This window comes from Drosophila rhopaloa, unplaced genomic scaffold, assembly GCF_018152115.1.
Source record: "Drosophila rhopaloa isolate 14029-0021.01 unplaced genomic scaffold, ASM1815211v1 contig_133, whole genome shotgun sequence".
NCBI lineage: Eukaryota > Metazoa > Arthropoda > Insecta > Diptera > Drosophilidae > Drosophila > Drosophila rhopaloa.
The window spans coordinates 767,310-782,244 of record NW_025335010.1 but is presented as its reverse complement, the minus strand read 5'-3'; the positions used below and the strand labels follow the sequence as shown (position 1 = coordinate 782,244).

The following is a 14,935-nucleotide window of genomic DNA, read 5'->3' as shown; positions in this document are numbered from 1 at the left end:
AAACAAATTTTTCAAGATATTTAAAAAAAAAAATTTTTTAAAATTACCATTCCCACATCTAATTGTCGGAGTGAGAAAACATTAAAACTCATCTACAAAATATTCAGGAAAGCTCTTGATCGGATTTCGTCGCACCCATAGAAACTGGTGCTACACATTTTTATTTGAATTTTTTTTTCTCTCTTCTACTGTCGTTGTGGAAAATACGTTGAAATATCGTTGAAATATTTCGAAATACGGATCTATGTATAGGGTTAACGAGGGGATTTCATCAGACGAGGAGGTTCTCGAGGAATATAGGAAACTCTTAAATACAAACGTAAAAAATAAAAATTACCAACATTCCGAGGCAGATTACCCATCTAGCAGTAGGGCAGTATTCATTCGAGACAGCGTTCTCAACGTCACAAACCCAGAAACCCAGCAAGAAGCACAAGATATGCAAGCAGAACAGATTGCAAATATGGAGGCCGCCATAGCTGGCGCACTCCAAAAACAACAGCAGCTATTTGATGAAAAATTAGCCGCAATTGTAGGGGAGTTAAACTCATTAAAAGTTAAGGATAATGTTCCACGAATCCAAACATTCGAAGAAATTAAATTAGAACCACAAAGAGTACGTTGTGACGAACCTCTTGACATGGTCAAGTCAGTCCCAGAATTCGACGGTAAACAAGAAAATTATGTTTGCTGGAGACAAGCTGCCACCGCAGCCTACAAAGTATTTGAGGGCTATGAAGGCAGCAGCCGACATTATCAGGCTGTCGGAATACTGAAAAACAAAGTAAGGGGACCAGCGGCTGCTGCGCTATCCTCTTTCAACACGGTATTCAATTTTCATGCCATACTGGCACGCCTAGACTTCACGTATGCGGACAAAACTCCGACACACGTAATTGAACAAGAATTAAGCTTGTCGAGGCAGGGGGAACTACCTCTGCTCAAGTATTACGATGAAATAGAACGGAAGCTAACGCTTCTAACTAACAAAACTATCATGACACACGACGCAGCCGCAGCGGCCGTCCTAAATGAACAACACAGAGAAGACGCTTTGCATGCGTTCATATCTGGGTTAAAAAAATCACTGAAAATAGCCGTTTTTCCGGCACAGCCACGGGACTTGCCATCAGCATTGGCGTTAGCGCAAGAGGCTGAATCAAGTAACGAAAGGAGCATATTTGCGGCTACCTTCGCCCGGCACAGTAAAGAAAAATCATTTAAGCCGAGCAACCAGCGACAAGCAGGTTGGAAAAATTATGAGCAGAACCAAAATCAAGGGGCAATAAAAAAAACCCCCACTTCGTTAGGACCCAGAAAGGAGCCAACAACCAAAATGGTTCTTTCCGTCAGAAGCCATATAATAGCACAGGGAATAATCAGGGCCAGCCAACACCAGAGCCAATGGAGGTTGATACCTCCTCCAGATTTAGGCAGCCCACAACATGGCAAAAAGGGCGGTCGGCACGGTTTCAACAAATCATGCCAGAGGAAAAACCCGACGACGAAGATTATGACTCCATTGCCCAGGCCTGCGCTACTGAGATGGAAGACGAGTTAGACGCAGAGGACTCCTGTAATTGTTTAGGGTAAAGTCCCTGCTCCCCTACATTACGCGTAAGGTAGCAGGAAGTGAAATAAAATTACTACTAGATACAGGCACTTCCAAAAATTATATCACTCCACTCCCGGGGCTAAAAGGCATCGTGGCGGCGGAGAAACCTTTCACAGTGAAATCAATACATGGCTTCACCAAAATAGACAAAAAATGTCTAGTTTCAGTTTTTAACGTAAAAACACCCTTTTTATATTAAATAACCTTAAAGACTTTGACGGTATTATCGGGCTCGACTTGCTTAAACAAGTGAATGCGAAACTCGATTTTACTGGGAATATCCTGCTTACAAACAATGGAACTGAAAAGATCCAGTTTACTAAAGCAGAAAACGTTAACTTTATAAAAATCGATGATGAGGATGTTCCCCTGGCAATTAAAGCCACCTTTGACAAAATGATTGTAAAAATCATAGGGCCTTCGCCGACCCAGACGAAGCATTGCCGTTTAATATAAACACGATCGCCACGATTAAAACTGACGGGGAGCCGGTGTACTCCAAGTCGTACCCGCATCCCATGGGTGTAACCGAATTCGTCAATGCAGAGGTTAAACAACTTCTTGCGGACCGCGTAATAAGGCCACCCAAGTCCCCATATAACAACCCTACCTGGGTTGTAGACAAAAAGGCACAGACCAAAATGGCGTTAAGAAGAAGCGATTGGTTATCGACTTTAGGAAGTTGAATGAAAGAACCGTAGATGATAGATACCCTATCCCTACAATTTCGACAATACTGTCGAACATGGGCGAGTCACAATTCTTTACGACACTCGACCTCAAATCAGGTTTTCACCAGATAGAGCTGGCGGAGAAGGACAGGGAAAAGACTGCCTTCTCTATAAACAACGGCAAGTACGAATTCTGTAGATTGCCATTCGGACTCAAAAACGCCCCAAGCATATTTCAAAGGGCCATCGACGACGTGCTTAGAGAAGGAATCTCCTAAGTTATGCTACGTGTACGTAGATGACGTCATAATATTTTCTAAGACAAAAGAGGACCACGTTAAAGACGTGGATTGGGTACTAACCAAACTCCTGGAAGCAGGCATGAGAGTATCCCAGGAAAAATCAAAGTTCTTTAAAAAGAGCGTTGAGTACTTGGGGTTCATTGTGTCACAAGGGGGGCTTAGAACTTCACCTGAAAAGGTAAAAGCCATAAAGGAATTTCCCCAACCAAAAACACTTTTCGACCTCAGATCCTTCCTGGGGTTAGCAAGCTACTACAGGTGCTTTATCAAAAACTTCGCGACAATCGCAAGACCCCTGACAAACATCCTAAAGGGAGAAAATGGGAAAGCCAGCAAATACCAGTCAAGGAAAATTGACATAGATTTCACCAAAGAACAGAGAGAAACTTTTGACAGACTAAGGGAAATCTTGGCGTCAGAAGATGTTCTGCTCTCGTATCCAGATTTTAAGAAACCATTCGATTTAACAACGGATGCATCGGGCTTTGGTTTGGGGGCGGTGCTATCCCAAGATGGCCGCCCAATCACAATGATTTCACGTGCCCTACGTGACTGCGAAAAAAAATTATGCGACCAATGAACGAGAACTCCTCGCCATTGTTTGGTCACTAAAAAACCTCCGGAATTACCTTTACGGAGTAAAAGGCTTACAGATTTTTACCGATCACCAGCCACTAACCTTTGCTGTCTCGGACAAAAATCCCAACGCGAAGCTAAAACGTTGGAAGGGGATTATTGATGATCATGGCGCAAAACTAGTTTATAAGCCAGGCAAGGAAAACCTTGTGGCGGACGCATTATCCCGCCAGAACATAAACGCCTTAGAAGACGGACAGGAATCAGATGCAGCCACAATACACAGCGAACAGTCGCTTACGTACACGATTGATACAACTGACAACCCAGTAAACTGTTTCCGAAATCAAATAATAATTGAGGACGGAAACAGCTTCTCGGTAGACACATTTATCTTGTTTAAGAGTAAAGTTAGGCATACAATTAGAACACCTAATCGGGAAAACCTTCTAAATGCACTACAAGATGTCGTAAACGCTGAGGTAGTAAACGCAATTCACTGCTCCCTACCAACTTTGGCATTTATTCAACATCAGCTGGTCGAGTCGTTCCCTAGCACTTCCTTCAAGTACGCGAAGAGCTTTGTTCAGGACATAACGGACACAACCGAACAGAGGGAGATCGTCATAACAGAACACAACAGGGCTCACCGAGCTGCACAGGAAAATGTGAAGCAAATCCTTAGAGATTACTTTTTCCCAAAAATGCTTCGGCTAGCAACGGAAATCACATCAAACTGCAGAACCTGCTCTATGGGAAAATACAAACGCCATCCATCTAAGCAGGCGATAGCGGAAACACCTATTCCTTTTTCCGTGGGAGAAATCCTACACATCGATATCTTCTCAACAGACGGAAAACTTTTCCTCACTTGCGTAGATAAATTCTCGAAATTCGCCACAGTGCAAGCCATCGCATCGAGGGCTATTGTGGACATTAAAGCCCCCTTACTACATGTAATAAATTTTTTCCGAAAACAAAAACAATCTATTGCGATAATGAAAGATCACTAAACTCTGAAACCATTAAATCAATTTTGCTTAACCACTTCAATATCACCATTTCCAACGCTCCACCCCTGCATAGCACCTCAAATGGGCAAGTGGAGAGGTTTCATAGTACTCTGGCAGAAATAGCCAGATGCCTGAAACTGGAAAACAAACTAAACGACACTGTCGAATTAATCCTTTGGCAGCTTACAAATATAACAATTCAATTCACTCAGTAACCGATAGGAAACCAATGGAAATAGTTCACTCAAAGTCCACAGAATTCGAGAGAGGAATTAGTAGGAAAATTCAACAGGCCCAAGAAAGGAGCCTTGACCACGTAAACAAGGGTAGGACTTATAAGGACTATCAGGTCGGTGAAAGAGTTTTTCTTAAAGCAAACAAACGCCTGGGAAATAAACTCTCACCGCTATGTTCGGAAGAAGTTATTGAAGCAGACCTGGGGACAACGGTCCTAATTAGTGGGAGGGTGGTCCACAAGGACAATCTGCGCTAATCATCTTCGCTAGATTCCCGACCCATTTTTATACTTTTTATATTTTGTATTCTTTTTATTCTTATATTCCTTTTTTACAACTTTATATTTCTCTAGGTTAGGAAGGTGCATTTTACTTTTGGCACTAACGGCTGTTAGGACGGACGCGACAGTAAAACTGAACGACTATACGAACGCAGACTATATTCCAATAGAGGACGGTAGCATAGTAGTTTGGGAATCTTACGGATACTTACAGCACGCAACGAACATGACGACCTACGAAGACTACGCCGACCAGACTGAAACATTGACGAGGACTTTTACTGACGACCATAGAATACCGGTTATAACAACAGACCTTAAGCACATTCGCAAGTTGGTAGCTACCCTAAAAATCCATCATAGATCCGCTAGAAGTATAAACTTAATTGGGACAGCTTTAAAGGTCATTGCAGGCACTCCCGACTTCAATGATTGGGAACAGATAAAATTTAATCAAGAGCAACTAATGAACGCAGACGAGGGGCAAACTGAATTAAATATTAAATTTCAGGAACGTTTGAACGAACTCGCGAGCGCAATGAATCAAATTCAAAAGTTTGAAACCAATAAAGAAACACACCTCTTGGAAATCATTTTGGCAAAAAATAGAATCGTTATCACAGATCTGGAAAATATCCTAATGGGCTTAACCCTAGTAAAATTAAATATTGTAAGTCCGGCAATTCTAGATAGCTCCGACATTGGCGAATTTAGGGACAAGCAGCCTATTAACATTAGTTTAATAGAAATATTAGAAGTATCTAGTATAAGTGTTTTTCAAAATTTCGATATCCTCCATCTAAGTTCGTATGTAAAAAGATAACGGTCTACCCGGTCCAGCACAACAAAAAAATACTGGACTTTGAAAAAGGAAACCTAGTCGCTGAGTGCCCAGGGCGAAATCTCAACATCGGATACTGCAAGACGACGGTTGGCGCCACCTTCTGCAGGGAGCTGCAAAATGGTACTTGTGCCCAGCAACTAGTTTCCGGAGCCACTGCGCACTGCTCCACGCTTCCAGGGCATCTGGATCCAGTTACGGTAGTAGATCACGGCACCCTCATAGTGAACGAGGCCAACATGACCATAACCGACGACCAAGGACGGGACCAAAAAATATCTGGGACCTACCTGGTAACCTATTCCGACAGAATAAGTCTCAACGGAACTTGGTTCATAAACTCGATGAAAAAACCCGCCGTATCGGCCATGGCAGTTGTCAACGTCACGGCACACCAAAACCGGCTAAGTCTCCCATTTCTCCACGAGCTGAGCCTGAGAAACCTTCACCACATCGGGACCCTTAGAGAAGAGCTTTCCTTGGGCTCCCTCCTCAGCTACTCCATCACCCTACTCGCCTCCTTCCTACTGTGTTCCACTGTTTGGCTCGGCTACCACCATCTGAAGACCAGGAGCCCCGTCAAATCAGGGGCTAATGGTAACGTAGAAGCAGCAGGTCACCGGGACGGCGACCACTTAAAAGAGGGAGAAGTTAACACACCCAGTTCCCACAAAGACAAATTGTCGAGTTGCAGGCCATATCCGGTGGCCAACACGCGCAGTAAGGAAACCGCCGACTCCGCACTCCGAGGGCAGTTGCCCGGAGCCCGGTCAGAGCACTCGCGGAGCGAGTGATCGCCACCGGCCGGATATCTGCTGCTGACCTGGCGCTTTATTTCTGGCGCTGGGAACACTTACTCAGGGGATGATCGCCACCGGCCGGATACTTTAGCGGCAGCGCTGCGACCAGGCAAAAGCCTCGAGCCGCGGCCGGACCGGGACCTTAAGTTAGTCTAAATTTGTACTCCGCAGCCTTAGCTGTGTTTTGTAAATCAAGTATTGTTTATCCTCTACCTTAACAGGTTTAGGAGTAATAAATAATAAACTTAATATCGCACCGTGTCTTTATTATCCTCTGCCTTAACAGGTTTAGGAGAAATAGGGATTAATTAAATACCAAATACCAAACTAAAATAACTTATATACTGCGAGCAAAGGAAAGAAGGGTGTGTGCAAAGTTTCAATTCGATATCTTTAAAACTGAGAGACTAGTTCGCGTAGAAACAGACCGACGGACAGACGGACATGGCTATATAAACTCAGGAGGTGATCCTGATCAAGAATATATATACTTTATAGGGTCGGAGAAGTCTCCTTCACTGCGTTGCACACTTTTGACCAAAATTATAACACCCTCTGCAAGGGTATAAAAAATATATCGAGATATCAAAAATAATGATTTTTATACTTTTGCAGAGGGTTTATAATTTTGGTCAAAAGTGTGCAACGCAGTGAAGGAGACATCTCCGACCCTATAAAGTATATATATTCTTGATCAGGATCGCCTCCTGAGTTGATATAAGCATGTCCGTCTGTCCGTCTGTCTGTCCGTCTGTCCTTCTGTCTGTTTCTACGCAAACTAGTCTCTCAGTTTTAAAGATATCGAATTGAAACTTTGCACACACCCTTCTTTCCTTTGCACGCAGTATATAAGTCGGAACGGCCGGGATCGGCCGACTATATCCAATAACTGCCATACAACTGATTGATCGGAAATGCCATAACTTTGGTGTTTGTAAAGTTAGGAAGTTGAGATTTTGTGTAGGTTTTTTTTTTGGCCAATCAATCCGACCTACCAAATTTCATAACGATCGGCCGACTATATTATACAAATGAACGATCGGAAATACCATAACATTGGTGTTTGTAAGGTTAGGAAGTTAAGTTTTGGCCAATCAATCTGACTTACCGAATTTTATGAGAATCGGGCGACTATATCCTATAGCTGCCATATAACTGAACGATCGGAAATGCCATAACTTTGGTGTTTGTAAAGTTAGGAAGTTGGGATTTTTATGAGTATTAAGAATGTTTCATATGAATAATTTTGAAGAATATAATTTACAGAGTATTCTGCAAGGGTATATCAACTTCGGCTCCGCCCGCAGCTAGCTTTCCTGTCTCTTTTTTTTCAACTTACACTTAGTCATCTATTCTAGGGCCGTATAATAATCCATCTGCAGCAGTAGCAGCTTCTAATAATTCAATTTGTTGCTGTCAGCGAGCCATTATTCCCTCCCGCGTGCCCTCATGCGCTCTCAAGTCAGAGATCCTTTTGCGCTGTCCATCTTCTCTGTCGGCATACGAATGCGCATTGGGCCCAGCTGAGACCCCGATTGCCTTCATATAATATAGAAGTGATGCTGCGCCTTCATTTCCACCGTTATTAAACCAGAAGTACTTTTGGAGAGATCTTTCATATCAGTTGATTGTAGCACTCGTTGTTATTTTGAGTAAATCCACCCACACATCTTTCCAATAATTCTTCACTGCTAAGATGTTCATAGATTGGACGTATAGCAACATCTTCTGGAAGTGGTTAATAATCATGCTCATACGTAGATAACTCATTTGCAGCTGCGGCCGCTGCCAAGAGCACCATGATTTTGTTCCGGTCCGGCACTTTTCATGTTTGGATTCTTGTCTGTTGAGCAGTAATGATCAAATGTGGCCCAGATGCATATTTTTAACTGAATCACAATTTCAAACTGTCATTTTATCGATCGGTCCCCTACTGCGAGATGCCGCGGCGCACATTCACTAATGTGTCTATAAATTCGAAAATATTCGTCGGATCGACTTGAAATTTTGTGTGTGTATACTCAGATATATATAAATATTAAGAAAATGCAACAAAAAAATCGATTTTTTGAAAATCCTAGCTGTATATAAACCCGTAATGTCCAAAGCGTATAATTCGATGTATAATATTATAATAATTATAATTGTTAGTACATGCAATTTTGTATTTTCTTGGTTAGAATGCTCACTATATACCGATTTGTTCCCGAATGCAAAAAGTTGAAAGATGGGCCCAACACGAATAACAAACGCCACAGATTAACTTTCAATTTTAAGCACTCTATAGCTTGTTGCCCAGTTCGGGGTTTGAAACTTCCTTTAAATCCATCTCCAAGCAGAAGCAGCAACAAAGGGATCGGCACACACTTCCAACGCAGACGGTTTCCGAATAAATTTTTTGCCGTACCGACTCGAACAAGTGGTTGTTTATACCAATAAAATTGGGGTCAAATCGCTAACGCTATTACAATTGATCACGTCGGGGTCAAAATAAAAATGTAATACTGTTTTGTATTAACCAAAAAAGAAACGCGAGCTTTGATTTGTAATAGCAATTTACTGAACGAAATATCGACTCCGAAAGGGAGTGCGGTGAGGATCAGATTCGATTTAACACAGACTTTTTAATTTCATTTTACTTTTCTTAGAACCTATGTTTAGCTAAGGGGCGAGAAACGGGGCGTATTCGCAAAAGCGAATAAATGCTTTATTGGTTCCCCGGCTCTCGCCTAAAAACTGGAAACAAGAAAATTTAAATAAAACCGCAAAGTTCTCAAACAGGCACCAAGTCGCTAACTAATGTACTGCCTTTGTGGAGAAACAGCAAAATATGACGTTGTATGTATTTTTTTTCCGTACGTTGATGCACTATGATCAGCGTAAACAAGTGGCCCTTACAACACCAAGCAGTGCTTGTTACGCGCGGAGCCCTATTACCCAATAGGCGTAAAAACTAGATCGCGAGAAGTGAAAAAGGACAATATAGAAGCGGACATACTAAGTTAGAAATACGTACGAGACTAATACTAATACTAATTTTGTGCTAAGTAAGATAAAATGCTTTTAGGCTTGGCAAAGAGTCGGTAGTACAAATAATATGGTATAGTCTATTATAGTCGTTACACAGTACTCTAAACAGTTTATGCATATCAAAGTTAGATCTACAAATATTTAATGTAAGTGGAACATAGTTCCTGGTAATTCTATTAGGCACGGAGAAGCTTATGCGACCCAGTTGCTCGGGGCTCTCCACATCCCCGTGAATAAGTTTATAGATAAAAGTTGTGCCAAGCATCGTTCTACGGTTTACTAAGGATGGTGGATTAATTAGGAGAAGTCTACTAGAGTAGGATGGTAAAATAAGGCTTGCATTCCAGTTAAGGCCCCGTAGAGCAAATAATAAAAAGTTCTGTTGCACAGACTCTATCCGGTCTATATGTACACCATACTGAGGACTCCAAACTGCAGAACAGTACTCCAGGATTGGACGGACTAGTGAAATGAAGAGAGTCTTTGTAACATAGGGATCATCGAATTCCTTTGACCACCTTTTAATAAATCCAAGTACTCCCCTGGCTTTATTCACCATAGAAGTAATATGGTCACAAAACTTAAGTTTAGGGTCAAGGAGGACGCCAAGGTCATCAACATGCGTAATTCTAGACAACGCGCAACCACCCAGCGTATACGTTGCATATTGTGGGTTCACCCGAAAAAATGTCATTACTTTGCACTTAACGCTATTTAAATCCAAAAGATTTTCACAACACCATGTTTGAAAAGCATTTAGGTCAGATTGTAAGTCTGAACTGCTAGAAATTTCGTTATATTGCAGGCATAACTTAGCGTCATCTGCGTACATAAGGACACGCGACTTTGGCAAGACTAGAGGGAGTTCGTTTATAAATAAAGTAAAAAGAAGTGGGCCAAGGTGGCTTCCTTGTTGGACGCCTAAAGTAACTCGGATCAAATCAGAGAGGATAAAGAGGACTCGTTGAGTCCTACCACTCAGATAACTTGAGATCCATGTTAGAAGATCACATGGAAACCCTAATAAGTCTAGCTTTAATACAAGAAGCGAGTGATTTACTGAATCAAACGCTTTACTAAAATCGGTATAAGCTACGTCAGTCTGCATGTTCTTTCTAAAGCCATTTATTACAAAAGACGTTAGCTCCAAGAGGTTTGTCGTCGTAGATCTTCGCCTCATAAATCCATGTTGACATTGAAAAATAATCGATCTACAAAGATGTTGCAAATGGGGTGTAATAGTGTTTTCGAAAAGCTTTGGGATGGCGGATAATTTGGATATGCCTCTGTAATTACTTTTATTGCTTTTATTTCCTTTCTTATGAGGGGAATGACAAATGACTCCTTCCAAATAAGTGGGAAATGAGATGTTTTTAAAGACAAGGTAAACAATTTGTACAGAGGTCTACACAGAGTTTCAGCACAGTACCTCAGCACGCAGCCTGGAACTCCGTCCGGACCCGGTGAATAGACAGGCTTAACTTTATGAAGATCCAAAAGAAGGGAGCTTTCGCTTAACCTCGGACAAAAAATCAAGTTCGACTTGGGTATGGCATTTGAATAAGTCGGATTTGGACGGGATGAAACAGAATATGTTGTCTGGAAAAACTGGGTAAATAGATCGGCAATTGCCTGATCAGAATTTGCCGTATAGTTTTCGAATGAGAGCGGTGCAGGGTAACAGGTTGATTTACGCTTAGTGTTAACAAAATTATAAAACTGTTTTGGATCTTGTGAAAATTTGACCGTACAACGAGTCAAATAGCTTTTATAACACCGGGCGTTAAGCACGATAAAACTTGACCGAGCCCTTTGGTACCGAGAGAAGACAGATTGTGAACCGCACATTTTAAATTTATTAAAAAGTCTGGACTTAATATTTTTTTAGGTGTGACAACTCCTTATTAAACCACGGAGGTTTATTTGAAATTGACGGATAGTATAACGGAACACACAGATAAAAGAAGGAATTCAATGCATTATAAAAGATATTAACGACCTCAGCCACGTTAGTGCATGAATAAAATTCGGACCAGTCAAAGCCGGATATAAAAGTATTTAAAAGATGAAAGTTTGCCTTGCGAAAGCAGCGGATTCGTTTAACCGACTTTTCAGATTTTTTATTCAGCTCTGTTCTTGCGTCTACAGTCAGCTCTAGAGTTGGATGATAAGGATCTTCCGGTTGTGTAAGTGGTGATGTACTTGATAGGCAAACGCCTTCTGAATTTGAAACAAAACACAAGTCCAGTAAACGTCCCAAGGAGTTCTTAACATGGTTCACTTGGGATAGCGCAATGTCAAGCAAGCCGTCAATAAAGTCATGCTGCGCTAACGGAAGAAGGTATATTAAAATCACCCAATACTATTAACTGATCTCGATATGACAGTTTTTTGGAAATGGACTGAATAACGGAAAGGTGATTTGCGGAAATAGGGAACTCAGATGATGGTGGGATATATTTACAAAACTACCGGGAAACGATAATTTTATACCTAGGAATTCGATGTCATAAAATTCTTCGAAAGTCAGTAATTCAGACGAAAAGGTGAAGTCGACAGCAATCAGGACTCCACCTCCCCGTCTGGACTGACGATCAAGGATATAAATTGTGTTCTTACCCGGGAGAATTTCGGAGCTAAGAATATCTGGCCTTAACCAGGGGTCTGTACATACCATAATATTATATGGGAATGAAAAACTATCCGAATACAATTTAGTCAGCTTACTAAGTAAGCCTCTTGTATTCTGATAGCAAAGAGGCACCCTTTTTTGGTACTACAGAATTTGTATCTGTACTACTAGTATCGGCCGGTAATCCGGTCGTTAAGTCTACATGAGGTGATGGGGCCACTACTTTATTTTGATCGGACAGAGCGGAAGTACCTATCGGCGCCACATCGGTTCCAGCAACTTCGGGTACCGAATCACTTTTTGCCCCCGATCTTAGTACAATTTGAGTGGCGCCTAAGATTGGCAGCTGAGCTGGAATTGAATCGCGGGCAGCAGGTTGCACGGCACCTGCCATAGAATGCCCACCGACCGCGACTTTTTTGCCTTTTGGGGAATCGGGCTCAGCTAGCATGTGACTAGTGAGCTGCGATTCAAGCGCCACGAGCAGGTCCGTATTTTTACGGCAGTTCCGGATTAATTCCTTAACACTGCTTTTTGTGAGCCCCCTAATAGATATTGCCTGGTTCTCATATACGATGCATTCATCGCAGTAGTAGCGTAGGCCACTCCTCTTATCGATGGCAGGCCAGGCCAGAATAGCCAAGACACTTTGCGTGTTAAATTTTATCACCTGTATGGCAGGGAATACTTTGCTGTCCAGCGAGATAACTTTCTTGCAATTTTTCAATGAACAGAATGCCATTATCACTGACCACGGACCACTGTGCACTATAGCGGACAAAAAATTCGAAAGCGCTTAAGAACTTTTTAATGAGAGAGCAAGGAGAGCGACACCGATTAACTTTGATGTTAGGCACCACGAAACGAGATAGAAACGAAAAGAGAGAGAGAGCGGGATTATTAACCGATTAACTCCGGTATAAAACACCTCTGAGAGATATTACCGTTGGAGTGCGTGCCGTTCCAACAGCGCTCAACGACGAAGAGAAAGACTGAAAAGGGGGGCTATAGAAAACAATAACAACAAACCAGCACCGAATTAAATTATGATAAAAACTTTATATTTTCTAAACACAAGTTAATCACTATGCACTCGCGAAGCGAACGGAAAGTTGTTAGAAGACACTTAAAGGTGTAGAAACGTTAAAAATATTTAAGTAAACCCCGATGGTTTCAATAAGAAAAATGAAAATTCGGAGCGCAAAACAAAAACACGACCGTTTACTGTGAAGACGCACGATGGTTTTTTATTTGTTTTGTTTTTTTTTTTGGCTTTTTTCCTCGAAGCAGTAAGCGTTATCGTTAACGTCATGTTCCTTTTTGTATATTGTTATATATGTGTGTCCTTTCAAAGGTGTTTTTCGCAATCGGCAAACTTACATGTTTTTTTCGCCGTTTCAGGTTTCTGGGTATGAGATGAGATTTTTCCATACTAATTTTCTGATTTCTCTGGGACCACCCGCAGCATTGTTGGCCAAAGATATCTGACGACACTTTGACTATTCGATTTGCAATAAAAGTGTGGAAGGTTGATGCAGTTAAATTAATCCAGGACAGTACCACTGTGGAATCACTCCAGAAATATTCTGCAACAGTATTAGGATTCCTTTCGAATTCTATAGGTACGTTCTGCGGGGTAAGGTATGCAGTGCCTTCGGAGCTACTGGGGAATTTGAGCAGAGTAATTGAACTGAAACGCGGTTGTTTTTGTTGTTGATGTGCCGTATGCTCGTTCAGAGGCATAATGTAGGCTATGTAATTCCTGAGAGCAAGTGTTTTTTACACTATAAGTCTTAAAGGTTTCGTCTAATTTAACATCGTTTACAGTGTCTTTCTCAGCAATTCCTTGCAAGATTTACTCGCTGTTTGAACACTACTTCCGATGCTTAAACTTATGAATTGAATTGCTTCTGGAACGCTATTTGCTCCTAAAAATCATTTTTTAGAATTAATTATCCGATTGGTAATGATGTTCTTCGTTGATTGAAGGTCCAGGAGCAGGTGTGATAATTTTAGTCGTTAATATTTTATATGTTCTGAAGGCCTCTTTCTCCAAATGATCAATTAATGAAACTGATCTTCTGGGTTTAACAATACATTTTTTCAATGCCTAAGTTATTTAGTGGCAGTCTGCAGAGAGCCGAGTTGAAACGTCCATCCCTGCACCTAATCTGCTGAATAGGTACGTGCGAAGTAAAATTGCCATTAGTTCGCTCTGTCCCATGGGTCCAGCTTGCAGTATTAATTTAATAATTTATTGCTTAATGTTTTGCAAGAAGAGTCAAATACGACTCGTAGATCTATTGTGCTACTATTGGGTTTCAGCACATAGTGGTGAGTTATTGATTTATTTCGCGACCATAACCATTTTTCTATAAGAAGATGAGCTATACTCAGGGACTGAAGAGAACCGGTACCGGTACCGAAACCGGAACCGTAACCGTTTCCTTTTTACGGAACCGGAATCGGAACGAAACCGAAATTTTAATTTTCGATGGAACCGGAACAGGAACCGGAACCGATTATTTGGCATACTGTGGAACCGAAACCGGAACCGAAACCGATATTCTTTTTTTGAGGATGAGTCTCGGATTTTAAATCATAAAATATTTCATCATAGTACAGTTCTAACAGTGCTCGCAATAGGGCAATTGATGATGATATATACATATGTTGTCGCAATTACTTTTCTACACGATTATACATTAAAACAAGAAAGGAAAGCTAACTTCGGGCGGAGCCGAAGTTGAAATACCCTTGCAGAATATTCTGTACATTATATTCTCCAACATTATTTATATGATGCATTCTTAACACTCATAAAAATCCCAACTTCCTAACTTTAAAAACACCAAAGTTATAGCATTTCCGATCAATCAGTTATATGGCGGCTATAGGATATAGTCGGCCGATCCTTATGAAATTTGGTAGGTCGGAT

General features: G+C 41.4%; 1 protein-coding gene across 4 annotated transcripts in view; it reads left to right on the top strand.

Moving 5' to 3' along the window:
* LOC108049303 (transcription-associated protein 1) overlaps positions 1-14,935 on the top strand; it is a 466,810-nt gene that overhangs the window by 206,922 nt on the left and 244,953 nt on the right. The window contains exon 11 of one of the 4 annotated variants that reach the window (XM_044456613.1): positions 11,254-11,287. The exons of the other annotated variants lie outside the window; for them this stretch is intronic. Coding sequence (XP_044312548.1) covers positions 11,254-11,259 — 6 coding nt within the window. The 3' untranslated portion in view covers positions 11,260-11,287. Of the gene's footprint in view, positions 1-11,253; positions 11,288-14,935 lie in introns of those variants that run through there. 4 annotated transcript variants of the gene reach the window in all.